This window comes from Dermacentor albipictus, chromosome 1 (assembly GCF_038994185.2).
Source record: "Dermacentor albipictus isolate Rhodes 1998 colony chromosome 1, USDA_Dalb.pri_finalv2, whole genome shotgun sequence".
Classification (NCBI taxonomy): Eukaryota; Metazoa; Arthropoda; class Arachnida; order Ixodida; family Ixodidae; genus Dermacentor; species Dermacentor albipictus.
Window position 1 is genome coordinate 84,546,226 of NC_091821.1, and position 14,880 is coordinate 84,561,105.

The 14,880-nt window shown below is 42.5% G+C and overlaps 1 protein-coding gene across 1 annotated transcript; it reads left to right on the forward strand.

Annotated features, from left to right (window-relative positions):
• Nucleotides 1–1,096: 1,096 nt before the first annotated feature.
• LOC135907478 (uncharacterized) lies at nucleotides 1,097–14,710 on the forward strand. Its single transcript, XM_065439172.2, has 7 exons — nucleotides 1,097–1,600; nucleotides 2,783–2,899; nucleotides 8,249–8,316; nucleotides 11,490–11,633; nucleotides 11,729–11,816; nucleotides 13,712–13,882; nucleotides 14,001–14,710. The coding sequence occupies exons 1-7, from the start codon at nucleotides 1,445–1,447 to the stop codon at nucleotides 14,310–14,312; spliced, it is 1,056 nt and encodes a 351-aa protein (XP_065295244.2). The 5' UTR covers nucleotides 1,097–1,444; the 3' UTR covers nucleotides 14,313–14,710.
• The last annotated feature ends 170 nt before the right edge of the window (nucleotides 14,711–14,880 follow it).

The following is a 14,880-nucleotide window of genomic DNA, read 5'->3' on the forward strand; positions in this document are numbered from 1 at the left end:
CATAGATTCAGTTCTCGCAAACGAGTAATTAAAACGTTATTCAATTTCTTGAATTTTCTAGCCTGGTACTGAGTAGCCTATGTCTTATAGTTAATTATTCTTTACGAAGTATGTCTGCCTGAGAGCTCTGAATTAGCCAGATTTTGGAACGAGGCGTACAGCGCAGCACTCCTACCGCCTTTATGACGTTGCCAAGGGCAATATGGCTTCAAATGTCTGTCCTCCACCCTATTTTTCTTCCTTTTCTTTCTTTTTTTTGTAGCAGCGTTTGTTTGCGCAATCAGCACGCCATTACACAAATTCCAAATTCTGTTTTGGTGCTTTGCTCCTTCAGTCGATACCGAAAAAGTACATGCGGCAGAAGAGACTAAGCTTTTGAGATTAATTTAGGTTAGTGAAAGTGAAGTTCCGTTTCTGTGACTGCAAGCGACAATCTCGAAGGCCATGCAAAACCCTCTTACTCGCAATGAGTGGGGTCCAAAATATGACGACTATATATAGTCCACTAAAGCGTGCCTTCAAAGTTTGTTTCTGTTCTTTCAAGGAAGCTGACGCTGTGCGCAGAATATGAATACCTAATTTTTTAAAACAATGTGTTTATTTCGTGTTTCAGGCTCGCAAAATGGTTTTCGCCTATGCAGTAAGCTTAAGCATTGCTCAAAGCAACGCAAGGACAGGACTTAAGCAATAAAAGCAACGCAGGACACCTTGCCCGCTTAAGTCCTGTCCCTTCGTCGCTTTGCGCAACCACGTTAATTATGTCGAACCAACTGGCTCATTGGGCAATCTTCCTCTATTATAAGCATTGCCTTCGAGATCTGGCTTTGTTATCCAGAAAGCGCCGTCACATGGGGCATGGATTTGCACACCACTTCAATCGAGCAGCTGAATGCTTGTTTAGTTCTTCGTGATTTGGGAGAGGGAAAGTACGCCTAATTCTGCAGCCCATGTGGGAGCACGGCGCAGCGTATTAGGGATGGGGGCGGGGGATGAAAGATGAGGGAATGGAGGGGGAAAGGGAGAGTAGGTTTCAGGCAGCATACGTCAGCTTCATCCAAGGGGGGGGGGGGGGGTGTTGCTATCGGTGTAGCGCCTACTTGAATGGCCTGCTTTCCCTTTTTTATTCTTTTGTGTGTCGGCCTTTTTTGTATCTGTGCGTGTGCGCGCGAGTGTGAGTGTGTTGGGCAGGCCTCGTTCCCCTCGCTCCCTGCGTTCGCATGCTCGGTCCAAAGAAGGCAGTCCAATCAGCACCAACATCCACTTTTCAAGATGGCCGGCATGGCGGTGAGGATGGTTTATAAGACCCAGTCGTGCGGTTCGTCATTTCAAAGCGTTGTAGCGGCTGCTTCGCGACGATCTGCATCACTTCAACGTCTCACTGCACCTGCGTCGTCTGTAACGCCAGTCCGCTTTTGCAAAGCTCGATTGCGTTCATCGAGGTGACATGACTGCTGTCACATGCCTAGTGACTGTGGGTGCCAATGGGGCTCGGAGGAAGATGCGGCTTACAGAGGAGCCCAATTTGCGTGCTCTCAAGGCATCTGCCAGTGTTTGCAGTCTTCTGGCTGCAGAGATCAACTTTGATACCGACAGATTTCAGGTAAGCTTCACGAATTTTAACCGTTTTAAGCGTAGGTCGGCTGAATAAGCCGATTTTCTCCTACTTGTTCACCGATATTTAAGCAGGCCATGTATACTCACACCCATGTGCACTTACGTTACCGCTCCCAGCCACTCATACTCACCAACACTCACTCGTGTTCTTAGTCACGTCACACCTGCAGCCCCTGTTCACGCTCATACTCGGTCTACTCCCCCTCACTGGCACTTGCTCACACATGCATCTACTCGCACACGCCAACACTCGCTCAATTTCACACTGAAGTAACTGTCACCGACACTCGTTCGTATTCCCATTAAGTCTCGTGTACGGATCAGTTCACACTCACCGACACTCATTAACGCTGTATCTCAATCCCGTGAAGTCGGCGATGAGTGTAGTGTTGAGTCACTAGGCCGACCTATGGTTAGAACGTTCTGAACAACTGAAACTTTAAAACAGTATTGAAAATCGTATATAACTTTTTTTTAGTTCTAAACAAATTGAGAGGGAATGTGTGTACTTCTCAGTTCATAAAAAAATGAGGCTTCATTATTCTTTCATATTCATGTAATACAATTCACAGTCCGGTCAACAGAGAAGCTTGCGAATGAGAAATTACTGTTTTGGATTCTCTGGCGCATTGTGACAATTTTAGTATACTGTTTGTGGAAAGACAGAAATGTGGTACTTTACAGCACCTTGCAATGCTCAGGGGTTCAAACATGATAATGAGCCCGCATGGCGGCCGATGCTTTTTGCCCCAGCGCTGGGAGCTGGGGACACCGAACTTGTGCGTTGTAGTGTTCGATGAAGGTAAGGGTATTTGTCGTGACTCATTGCGACGCATTTGGCCTCCCAACGATCACTCTGATCCCATCTATGGCGCAAAAAGCATCGGCTACCTTGCGGGCGAATTATTGTGTTTGAATCGCTGAGCACTGAGAGTGTTTTAAAGGGATGCAAGTGCGATAAGGTAGTTGATAGAGCAAATTTTATAAATTATAGCACTGTGCATTGTTGAAGGGATGTAAATATTGTACAACTAGCTAAATATCTAAAGGAGCCGGTAAGACATGATAGCAGCTCTTGAGTCTTCTGGGATCATAACGCAGGTCAAAATTGAATATTGTGGTTCGTGTCGTATTGGTTTTCTGATGCAGAATATTATATTTTCTACAGATTTTTGACAAAGACTTCAATGATTTTGTGGATTTGTTGGACGAGGATCCTATCCCTGATATGGCTGTTGTGCGAGTTGTCAAGCCAGTACATGAGGCAGAAGTATGCACTGAAGAGGTGAGTGCTGCACATTGAAACAATTATGGTGCATTCATTCTTGTGTTGTTGGCATTTGTGTCAAACTGGGCACGCCAGGGCTAACACCTGCCATGTGCAGGAAGCAGCGGCCTAATGAAAGGTATCTAATGATAATATGTACTGCGACATCCAATTTGGACAAGTGCAAGCCACACGTTGGCATTATGAAAGCTCTTGGCAAGAGCAGAGATAAAAAGCACGCAAACTGCTTGAGGCATGTCACAATAAAGGGTCCCTCACCAGGCCCTATAGGAAATTTTCGTTGTGCACTGGAAGTTACTTGTCCTCTAGGGAGCGTTCTGCCGCAAAAATTTTTCAAGTCGCCTCATTAATAGCAGAGATAGAAATATTTCAGTACCGCGAACCCATGATATTGGAGTCACTCCGCGTTAGCCCCTTCCTGCACGGCTAACTGAATCGCCCGTACTTTGAGCAGATCTTTCGTGACAAGCCGCTGTGCCGGTCACTGCTCTTGCACATATACCGCAAGCAGCTCTTCTATTTCGGCGAAGCGGCCCTGCTTCGGTCCTCGGATACCCTTCCTTGTTGCTTTGCTGGCGAAAATATTCTTCAGTTTGCGCCAGTCCAGCACGCAAGTTTCAGGAACTCCAAACGCTCGTGATGTGGCCCGATTTCCGTCCGTCTCCGCGCACATAACTTTCCTTAAATGCGGCATCATGATGACTCGGCGTGTCTTCGCAGTTGGCGCTTCCAGCTGATTGAATAAACGCAGAAAACGGGAAGACAGGCGGCAGACTAGGTTACACCAGCGCCTGGTTACACGTACAACATGGAAGTCTGCACATGAAGGAAGTTACGGCAGCTAGGCTAGAAGCGCGTAGGAAGAGGCAATTTTTCGATTGCCAATGGCGATATGGTAACGTGGATTTAGGGTCGTACTCGATTCTAACGCGCGTGCAATTTTTGGGCCCGTTTTATCGGAAAAAAGGTGTGCATTAAATTCGAGTAAATATGGTATTTTTCAAAGGAAAAATAAAGTATATAATTGTGTAAAGCTGGTTAGAGAGGGTTTTACATTGCAGGTTGCAATTTTCAAAAATGCTGGCCATAATAATACTAGTGCATTGTTTTATACATTATGTTGGATTATCTTGTATTTTGCAATGTAGTATTGCACAGTGAATGTACAGTTGAGCTCCTAATGAAAAGTATGTGCTGATTGCTTGTGACACTGGCCACATTTGTTACTGTAGGCACTGCAGTATCTTCCCATAGCTTTTACATTTGTGGTGAAGCTAATGGTGAATGTCAGCAGCTGATTCCTATGAATGGTATGATTTCCCTTGCAGTACCCTTTAACTATTGTTTCTGCATATTTTGTTAAATTTTTGTTTTATGTGTGTAGATGGGCTGCTTGGTCTGTTCAATTTAATTGTGAAAAATGCAATGCAGATTTATGCACCTGGGCACCCTGATAGCCAAGTTCACATTAAGGAATACTACTTTAGATTATTATAAAAATCGCGGTATTTCACCTGAATGCCAAGAGATCCTTTTCTGAAAAAAAAAAGATGCCATGAGGGCACTCAGAACTTTGCACGCGCAAGTGAAAGTATGCTATGCAGAATATTTTACAAGAGTATTGTTCATACCTAATACTGCAATATAAAGGCACCAATCTTTCATTACTATTGCAAATAATTTACTGGCAGTTTTCTTATTCCAAGGCACAGATAAATATTACCAACAGATGCATTGCGATTTTTATTGCACCATACATTACTACACATTTCAGCAGTCGAAATAAAAATATAGTATGTAGAGCATTTCGATCAGAATGAAATTATGTGGGTTGAGGTGCGAAAACCTCAACCTGATTATGAGGTACGCCGTATAGTGGGGGACTCTGGAAACTTAGACCACCCGGGTTTCTTTAACGTGCACCTAAATCTAAGGATACAGGTTTTTTCACATTTCGTCCCCATTCAAATGCAGCCGCCGTGGTCGGGGTTCGATCCAGAGATATATGGACCATTTATAGCACGCTTTGATATAAATGAGACGAAGTTTGTTGAACTGAACCTTTGCAGTGACGCACAAATATGTCACCTTTGCAGCAAAGCACATCGCTCAGAATGTTAGACTAGCTTGCCTTTCACATTTTTTTTTCATCTTTCGGGCTTGTGGGAAGCAAGCCCGTCTAACATGTTGACCGATTTGCAGTGCAGCAAAGGTGAAATAAGTGAATGTTTGTGCAACACGATGATTGTTCAGTTAAACATTTTTCTCGTTTATAACAAACCATGCTGCTGCAATGCCTAATCAATGCCGCAATACGTCAAAATGCATTTTTTCGAACAGCTATTATACATGCCTAAGAAGCCCACAATTCTACACTACTTCTTATAGCACAATTAGTTTTTCTTTCGTGAAATTTATCATTGCCTGCATTCTGTTTCTTTCTCCTGGCTGAACACGATGTATATAGCTATAAAACAATTATAACCGTCATAAGAGATTGCCGATACCCGCCGTGTCGCTTAATGGCTATGGTGTTGCGATGCTAAGCACGAGGTCAATCGACCAAATCCCTGCTATAGTGGCTGCATTTCGATACGGTCGAAATGCAAAAATGCCTGTTTACTTAGATTTAGGTCCATTTTAAAGAACCCCAGGTGGTCAAAATTATTCCAGAGGCCCACACTACCGCATGTCTGATAATCCAAATCCTCACATTTAATTTAGGGCTGCCGCTCCAACGTATTTGAGAATCAGTTCCGCAGGTAAGTTCGTTAAAAACAAGCGAACTGGTACACTTGCGATACATTGACCCAACTGGTAGCCTGTAACAAACTTTGTGTGCACACGATTCCAATTGCGTGTAAAAACAAACAGGAGTCAGGGGTGCACCATTCAAGTTAACGCCTGTATTTACGCATTGAACTATAAAACAGGTAGGGCTACGATTTAGAAAGTGATCCAGGACTTGAGAGGAGTCGCTCACGCATTTGCATCTTTCTGCTTACTGGTAGTTGTGAGAATGCCAGGTTTGCGACGTTTTGGCTCCATTTCCCAGCTCATCTTGTTTATGGCACAGCTTTTAATCAAATAAAACTTTCCTTTAAAATTCTCTACATTCAGGTGTCCCAGTCCTAAGAGGTAGATAGAAGTCATTGTCAAATAAACAAATCAGTTCATGCTGTCAATACAGAGGCAGCAGTTTAAATGTGTTCTAGTATCTGCACTAGCTGTGCAAATTCATTTTTTTAAAAGGCAGAGTGCTCCAGGTGGACCACTGAGTGTGCCCCCTATACCTGAAGTTGGGAAAAGGCCTTGTCTTGTGCGTCATGCATGCATCTTGCTGTTAAGTTGCTCGAGCATCCTTCAGTGATCCTTGGGACACTAGTACAGAATGACAATATTTGCACTGATGGATTGGCATAGGATAAACCAAGATGTATGCACAGAAATATAAACAGGGTCGTTTTATCAGCAATCTCGACGGTATGGTAACAGCAGTGGAAGAATTATATACATCCCTGTACAGTACCCAGAGGAGTCGGAACGCCTTCATTTGAGGCAGTAATGAGCAGGGTACAGAAACTCCTATAACTAGCGATGAGGTCAGAAGGGCCTTGCTAGACATGAAACGGGGTAGAGCGACAGGAGAAGATGGAATAACAGTCGATTTTTTCAAAAATGGAGTAGAAACAATGCATGGAAAACTGGCGTCTCTCTACACGAAGTGTCTATTGACTGCGAGGGTACCATAAAACTGGAAGAATGCAAACATTAGACTAATCCACAAGAAGGGAGACTTAAAGAATTGAAAAATTACAGGTCCATTAGCTTACTCCCAGTGTTATGAAGAAATTGCGGTCACTGACGAAGTCAAGGTGAAAATAACACAGAAACGTCTCGGGACCCGTACGACAAGACGAACTTTCGTCGATCTCTTGACTACATTCCCAGTGTTATATAAAAAATTCACCAAGATAATCTGCAATAGAATAAGGGCAACACTGGACTTTAGTCATCCAAGGGAACAGACTGGCTTCAGGAAGGCATACTGTACAATGGATCACATCCATGTCATCAAGCAGGTTATTTAGAAATCCGCAGAGCACAATCAGCCTCTCTCTGTGGCTTTCATAGATTACGAAAAAGGCATTTGATTCAGTAGAGATACCAACAGTCATTACATAATCAAGGAATACTGACCGCTTATGCCAATATGTTGGGAAATATCTACAAAGTTTCCACAGCTCCCTTAATTATGCACAAGAAGAGTAGGAAGATACCTTTAAAGAAAGGGGTCGGACAAGGAGACGCAATCTCTCCAATGCTGTTCACTGCGTGCTTGGAAGAAGTATTCAGGCTAATAAACTCGGAAGGCTTAGGAGTAAGGATCGACGGCGAATAACTTGGCAACCTTCGGTTTTCCGATGACATTGTTCGGTTCAGCAATATTGCAGACGAGTTACAACAAATGGTTCAGGACCTTAACAGAGAGAGCGGAAGAGTGGGGTTGAAGATTAATATGCAGGAGACATAGATAATGATGAATAGATTGGCAAGGGAACAAGAGTTCACGATCACCAGACAGCCTTTAGAGTCTATGAAGGAGTACGTTTACCTAGGTCAACTAATCGCAGGGAACCTTGATCATGAGAAGGAAATTCATAGAAGAATAAAAATGTGTTGTTGTATCGCACATGGCAGACATTGTCAGCTCCTGACTGGAAGCTTACCATTATGATTGAAAAGGAAGGTTTACAATCAGTGCAGTTTACCGGTGCTGACATATGAGACAGAGGCTTGGAGACTGACAAAGTAGCTTGAGGACTAGTTAAGCAACGCGCAAAGAGCGATGGAACGAAGAATGCTAGGCATAATGTTATGAGACAGGAAGAGAGCGGTTTGGATCACAGAGTGAACGTGTGTAGCCGATATTCTAATTGACATTAAGAGAAACAAATGGAGCTGGGTAGGTCATGTAATTCGCAGGCTAGATAACCGTTCGACTATTAGGTTTACAGAATGGGTACCAAGAGAAGAAAAGCACAGTCGAGAACGGCAGAAGACTATGTGGGGCGATGAAATTGGGTAATCCGCGGGCGCTAGTTGGAATCGGTTGGCGCAGGACAGGGGTAATTGGAGATCGTAGGGAGAGGCTTTCGTCCTGCAGGGGACTTAAAATGGGCTGATGACTATGATCGTTCAAATCATGGACTGCATCAGTGACAGTCTAGTCGGTGAGATGTCATGGTGGCACAAGTTTAGGTTTAAGTAAAAGTTTGTTTGAATTCCATTTTGTGTGTCATAGCATTGTGTATCAGACCAACGACACTTATTTGCTCTTTGCAGGAGCCGAGTTTATATGGTCCAGAGAATTCAGCAAGCAGCCTTGATAGAAGTTTCAACATCGCTTCAAGGTACAGACTGCTGAGCATGGCTCCCATGCCTAACCTTATTAAAGTATAACCAGTCCTTGCTTTGCTTGTGTATCTGCAATAATTTTTGCGGTATTGTGAAATCACAATTAGCTTACATAATTTCCACAATGGGCGGGTCTGGAAGATTGGATTCTGATTTCTACTGTGCTATATAGATGAATTTGCAATATGTATTTGGTATAATGCAGCAGCAGCAAACCGAGATAGGATTTAGTCAACATGAAGAGTGCTCCGCTGTGATGGAAGTTTTCTGGTATTGTCGACAATATGCTACATGCGTGTTATATTGCAGACAACACTGGGAAACTTGCTTTGGTGTATAGGACATCGAGTATATTAAATTCAGAGCAGTAAAACGCAGCTGTCAATATCAATTCTGGTTGCTTGAAATTATGCTTGTTTGCAACATTTCAACCTAACCACTTTTCTGCTAACAAACTTTCTTTGTGTGCTGCACACTTTCGTTTACACAATAAACTTTTTTAAGAGCAAGTTAAAGGGACCGACAACCGCGCATAACATGCCACGAAATGTGGATGGAATTGAAACGGTGATAATTCATAGATCTTGAATTGAGCATGCCGTTCATGGTTTATGTAGGAAATATAAAGGGGCCCAGAATGTCTAGAAAAACGGCATACAGTGCCACCTTGGAGTGGAACCTTTATACTAAAGTAGACAGCTGACTACGTAAACATGATTTCTGTACATAGGGCAAATATTAGGTGCACCATGTGTATTGCTTAAGTAGAAGAATCGACATTTGGGCGAGTTGCTACTGGTTGAACATTTTCAAGGGGCAGCGCAAGACGATGAAGACAAAAGGCAGGAAACGCACAGGACAGCGCTGAAATGAGAAGGCATACATAAACTTATGTACCACAACCCAAACCCACATGCTCTCCTATCAATGGTATAAATATCAATGTGCAGGCATAAATGCAATATCCTGTAATCTATTGTTGCACTATGTGGCAGTTTAAAAATTCAAGTTCACTGTCACGCAAATTTAATGATGGCATGCTTACACAATGCGATAGTAGGCCTGATATAGTAGGCCTCCTGATATATTAGGCCTCAACAATCTCCCTTGTAGTCCGATTGCTATGCGCGGAATGTGTTGTGGTGTCTTCATAGATTGCAGTGCACCCATGCTCAGAGCAGTGCTACGCGACATGTGGGTAGGCATTGCCCATTAGCGAGCACCTATGCTAGATAGTACCCTAGATGACCAAACAATCAATGTGCTAAGATATGTTGATGATTTTCTGGCCTTTGTGAAGAATTCTCATTTCCAACAAATGGTTCATGATGTACTTCAAGTATTCATTAAATGTTACCCAGGGTTAGATTTTAAGTGCATGCCAGATAAGAACGAGCTACAATTTTTAGATACAAGGCTTAACCGAACTGATAAGCAAGTGTGCGGGATGTTTTGTCCAAAGTCAGAAAAAACAATTTTAAGTTTTAACTCTGCACATTGGAAGTTGGTAAAAAAGGGCATTGCTTTTTCGGTTATATTTCCCGCAATTTCGAAATTCTGTTTTCACCAGACTTCCAAGTTTTTTTTAAACTGGAGGCGTTTAAGAACGGCACGTTTTCGGGAGGATGCCATCCGCATGACTGTACCGAAGCTTGCTAAGCGTGTAAAATTAGGAGCGCCCACAAGAATGAATAATCCAGAGCTTGCTGACAAGAAAAGTAAAGTAGATATAATTCCATATGTAAACTATCGCACAGCCTCAGGAATGTAGCAGGCAGGTTTGATGTAAAGGTTCTTTCTGCTGCCCCTAACAAGATGATTAAAATTTGCAGTAAGATTGATAGGAAGTTGTACCAGGTTGTCGCCATTCATGCTGGGAAAGGCTACACTGTTAAGCACACCTCCCCACCTGTACACTGTAGAATGGCAGTTGTTTATGAGCTTCCTTTTTCCTGCAGTCCCGTCTATATCGGCGGAACAGGCCGATGCCTAAACATTAGATTATCAGAGCATAGGCGCTTGCTAAAGGGTAATGCCTACCCGCATGTCGCGCGGCACTGCTCTGATGGGTGCACTCCAATCTATGAAGACACCACAATACGTTCCGCGCATAGCAATCAGTCTACGAGGGAGATTATTGAAGCCTACTATATTGGGGAAAAAAGATTGCGTTGTGTAAGCATGCGATCAATAAATTTGTATGACAGTGAATTTGAATTTTAAACTGCCTCATATTGTAGCATTAGATTACAGGATTTTGTGTCTATGCCTGTGCCCTGACATTTATGCCATGATGGGAGAACACGTGGGTGTGGGTGGTAGTACATAAGTTTGTGTATGCCTTCTAATAAAGTTAGTTATGATTTCATAGTTATGAGTTCAGCGCTGTTCTGTGTTTTTCCTGCCTTTTGCCATCTTGCGCTGTCCCTTCATGATGTATGTCTTAACATCAGCATATTATTTAGGTGTTTACGCTTTTTCATGTGGAATTTATGATCTAAAAAATGTAACACATAGATGGCGTTACTATCGTAGTAATGAGTGAAACCCCAACACCATGGTGAGCTGTGGCAACCCTCATTGTATGGCGGTGCACATGAGGGCTTTTGTACGCGTGCAAGTTTGCGAATAAGTACCCCAAGTTCTCTGGTCTCCTTGTGAGATGCAAAATGCGATCGGTTTATGCCATCAATGGGTGCCAGCTCGACATGACTAGCACTACCTGGAGATCCTGCCGGCTCCCAACAACGCCAGCGTAGAATAACTATTGCGCTTGCTTATCAATGTTTCCAGCATGTTTCCCCCATACAAATTCATAATACATTCGCGACTGCAGATCAATAAGTTTAGATGCGGAAAATGTGGAACATCTTGTGCTTTCACTGTGGCATTGGACATTCTGACCAGTAAGGTTTATATTGCGCTAAACATCTTTCAAAACTAGTACCGTAAAAAGTGGTTGTCGGTCTCTTTAAGGAGTGATAGTAAAACCTAATATCAGATTGTTGAGCAGATACCAACATATTACACAACGGTTGTATAATACCACTGGTGCGCTTAGTAGCTTGACCTTTGAAAACATTGTTATTAGCCCTGATAACATGAGCACTATGAGCAGTTTTGTTGCTGTGTAGTAGCAGTAATTAATTCTGCGTTTGTTGCTGTTTAGCCAAGAGGACGATGATGGGATGGCTTTTGCTCTCCCAGACCTTCATTTCCTCAATGGTGTAGTGAAGGAGAACATACCACTAACATCATACATCACAACAAGGATTGTTGACTCCTTATTTCAAGAAATGATTGCACACACAATGTGAGTAAACTTGCAGGCAGAAATTTAAAAATCACTTGCAATATTTATTTACTTTTAGAAAGATGTACTATTGCAGAAAGTTAAATATTTTGCAGGTATCCGTCGCACAAGTTTTACCAGGGCGCTGCATCCATGTTAGTGTGCCGCTACCCAGAGCTTGCTGACCCGTGTGGCAGTGGACATGTGAGTGGTATCGCAGAATACCTGTGTATTTTTTCCTTTTGTTGTTGGGCTGGGATACCAATGCATGAGTTATGTTGTTTTCCTAATCTGCTCAGAGTAAGTGATCTCCTTTGTGATGAAGCTTTAAATATACATATATGTAATGAAATAGCCGTTAGTAATCAATGGCAATATAGGTTAAAAGGAAGTCACATAGGAAGACTGGCGAGTGCTTACCCAAACTATCGCAAGTAATTTACAGTGCTGGAAGCTGCTGGACTCCTTAGCCAATGAGAAGGCTGAATGCCCCTCGAGATGTGTTCATCTGCGCCGCATCATCTGCTGAGCGGCTGCTGAATTTTGCTGTACATGATGTGCATGCGCAAAGGTCCTAACACATCATCTATTCTTGTAACGTATCTTGTACCAAGCGATGACAACTCTCTAATTTTGCCATTAATTGAGTAGTAGCATGTGGAACTATTAGATACTGCGCAAGGATATTGCTTGTGTATGCCTCGTACCTTCGGTAGCTCTGAAAAGTACCTGTAAGGTGGAGGATATAGTAACTAGCGAGTGCTTATTTTAGCCAAGCTAGAATACATACAGAGCAAGAAGGCTGCACATTAGAAGCATTAAGAGCCAGCTATTTTGAGACCTGGTATTTAATTGCTTAGTATTTTATATTAGATGGTATTTGTGCATGCTCTTTTTTATTTCCCTGGTCGTTCTGCGTTAATCCTGTATTTTAGTGCTTTTTCAACATATCAAAGGCGGTACTCTTTGGTGATCACTTTTGAAGATAGATTCGCTTTCGCGATATACGGCACTGGATGCGTCGTACGGCAGACAGCGCTCTTGGCACAGTACCACAAACTCTGCCAGTCATATATGTGAAGACAATTAACTGTTGCGACTGAATCCGTTAAAGTCATTTTCATAGGTGTGAGGAAAAAACACAAGTTAGTAGTATTTATGTGCTGTGCCAGCATAGAGCTTATGTTAGCTGGCCAAACATGTGACTCAGAAGCCTAATCTTTATTTGCTGCTATATGAGAATATCTGAAATATTGAACACAAACCGTGATGCATCATATTAAGTTTACAAAAAGTACACCAGCTGTGTTCTGTAGACTATACAGAATTTGCCAATATCTCTTGTGATGTACAGCAGTGAAAGAAAATTTACTAATTGGGTTTTCACTCATTTTGCGGCATATTGCAACTTATAATTTGTAGCCAATGAGTTCACAAGGCATATTCACCTGAAGTGATTTCTCGGATTACACCAGTTTCAGGATATTCATTTCAAAAGTGGGCAAAGAAGTACATCGGCGTTTTGTTTATTTTTTATGCTCTATATAGTGCATAAAATGGTGTTTTCTTTAAAAAGTGAAACGTTACATGTTTTACATCAAACCCGCCTCATAATTTGTTGCAAGTAGATATGCCTTGCAATTGCACTGACTACAAGCCATAAGGTTCAATATTGGTTGGAAAGTAATTTCTTAAAAACTGAACGAGAATTATTCAATTATGTATTTTGATGTAACGTGTAGCTTATGTCCACCTCATTGAGCAATCAAGTTAAAATATTACGAATGTGCTGTCACAATTGTTAAAAATTTTGTATATGCAAAAAGAACAAACTTCATTATAGGAGCTGCTGGCACGCTGTATCCTCACAATAATTTGATGTCTTCTGTTGGTCATTTATTGCAGAGCATTGAGTGCTATACGGCAGTCATTGGACTAGGATGGGATACGTTTTGTGTAGTGACTGTATATATATATTTTTTTTCTTTTTTGGGTAATGTGCTAAGGTGTTTTGAACCAAAAGGGGCTTTCTTGCTTCACTTCAGTCATGAAAGCGAAAGAAGGAATGCTGGTTTCTTAAAGATTATTTGAAATTGCAGGCTTCTTGGGTTGTGATGCTGCGGCAAAAGTTCAAAAATGAACGACGGAAGCTGGCCACGGATAGAGTGGTAATTAACCGACAGAAGTATGGCACTGCAGCAAAGCGGCCAAGAACATCCAATGGTGCTGCTCCCGAAGTATTGCAGCGTGGAAAAGTGGGTCCCGTTTTGGTAAGGGCATCATACTGCACGTTCTACCTAAATACTCGTTAAAGGATCGCTATTCCATTAATTACATCTATCATTCCATTCCATCTTGAGAAGATGCATTTCATGTTGCGATGTGCAGTCACAACGTTTGGTGCCCAGTGGTGAAGACAGCTGCAGTCTTGCGCACCATGAAGCCTGGCTGGTTGCCGAATGTAAAAAGGCAAACCCTGACAGGCCGCAAATGCTCTCCAGGCTGCAACTGACACACTCTGCGAGGGTTAAGGAACTGTGCCGGATGTCACCTGTGGTAGCCAAGGAGAAGTATCCGTACCTGGCGGACATAGAATGGGTGCGTGCTTTCATTACATATCTCATGTGTCATGAACTATCAGTGAAAAGCTTTTGGAGGTTTCGGCAAGTAACGTGGCAGCTTAGCTGTACTTCTAAATAAATATTATTCTCAGGCGCAAGAAAGTTCCTCTGATCTTGCTATTTGCATGCATAAAGTGCAGTCGGGTATGTGTGCTTCTCCTAGAGCACAAGCACATCAGCCGCTACACCGCAAAAAAATAAATGCATATAAATGAGACATTTGAGGACCATGCTATTGCCATGCACACATTGTTCTGCTTGCCAAATGTTGCGTTATTGTGATGATGAAGCAGAGAGTACCAAACTCGCGAATTTTAATGGGCAGACGCAGAAAAAACAATGCATGCATAATACTGTTAGCGATACAATAAAACTGAAAGGTGGGCTAGTTGGTTTGACTTCATTGTGGAAAGTTTTGTGCACACTGAACGAAGTCGACAAGAAAAGGACCCAGACCAGCGCAGACTGACAACTGAAGTTTTATTCCTAAAAACAGCCCGTATATACCCGCGGGACTAGTCACAATGATCAGCACGCATGGGTAACAGAGCATCCGTTCCACATAATAACAACACTCATAACATCATAATAGAACACTATCACCTAATATTGAGCACGTTGATTTCACTATCGTACAAAGCGACAGA

Coding starts and splice junctions, on each gene's coding strand:
- LOC135907478 (XM_065439172.2), top strand. CDS start 1,445: ATGACTGCTGTCACATGCCTAGTGACTGTGGGTGCCAATGGGGCTCGG. Junction 11,634..11,728: donor GAAATGATTGCACACACAAT/GTGAGTAAACTT, acceptor AATATTTTGCAG/GTATCCGTCGCACAAGTTTT. Junction 13,883..14,000: donor GAAAAGTGGGTCCCGTTTTG/GTAAGGGCATCA, acceptor TGCGATGTGCAG/TCACAACGTTTGGTGCCCAG.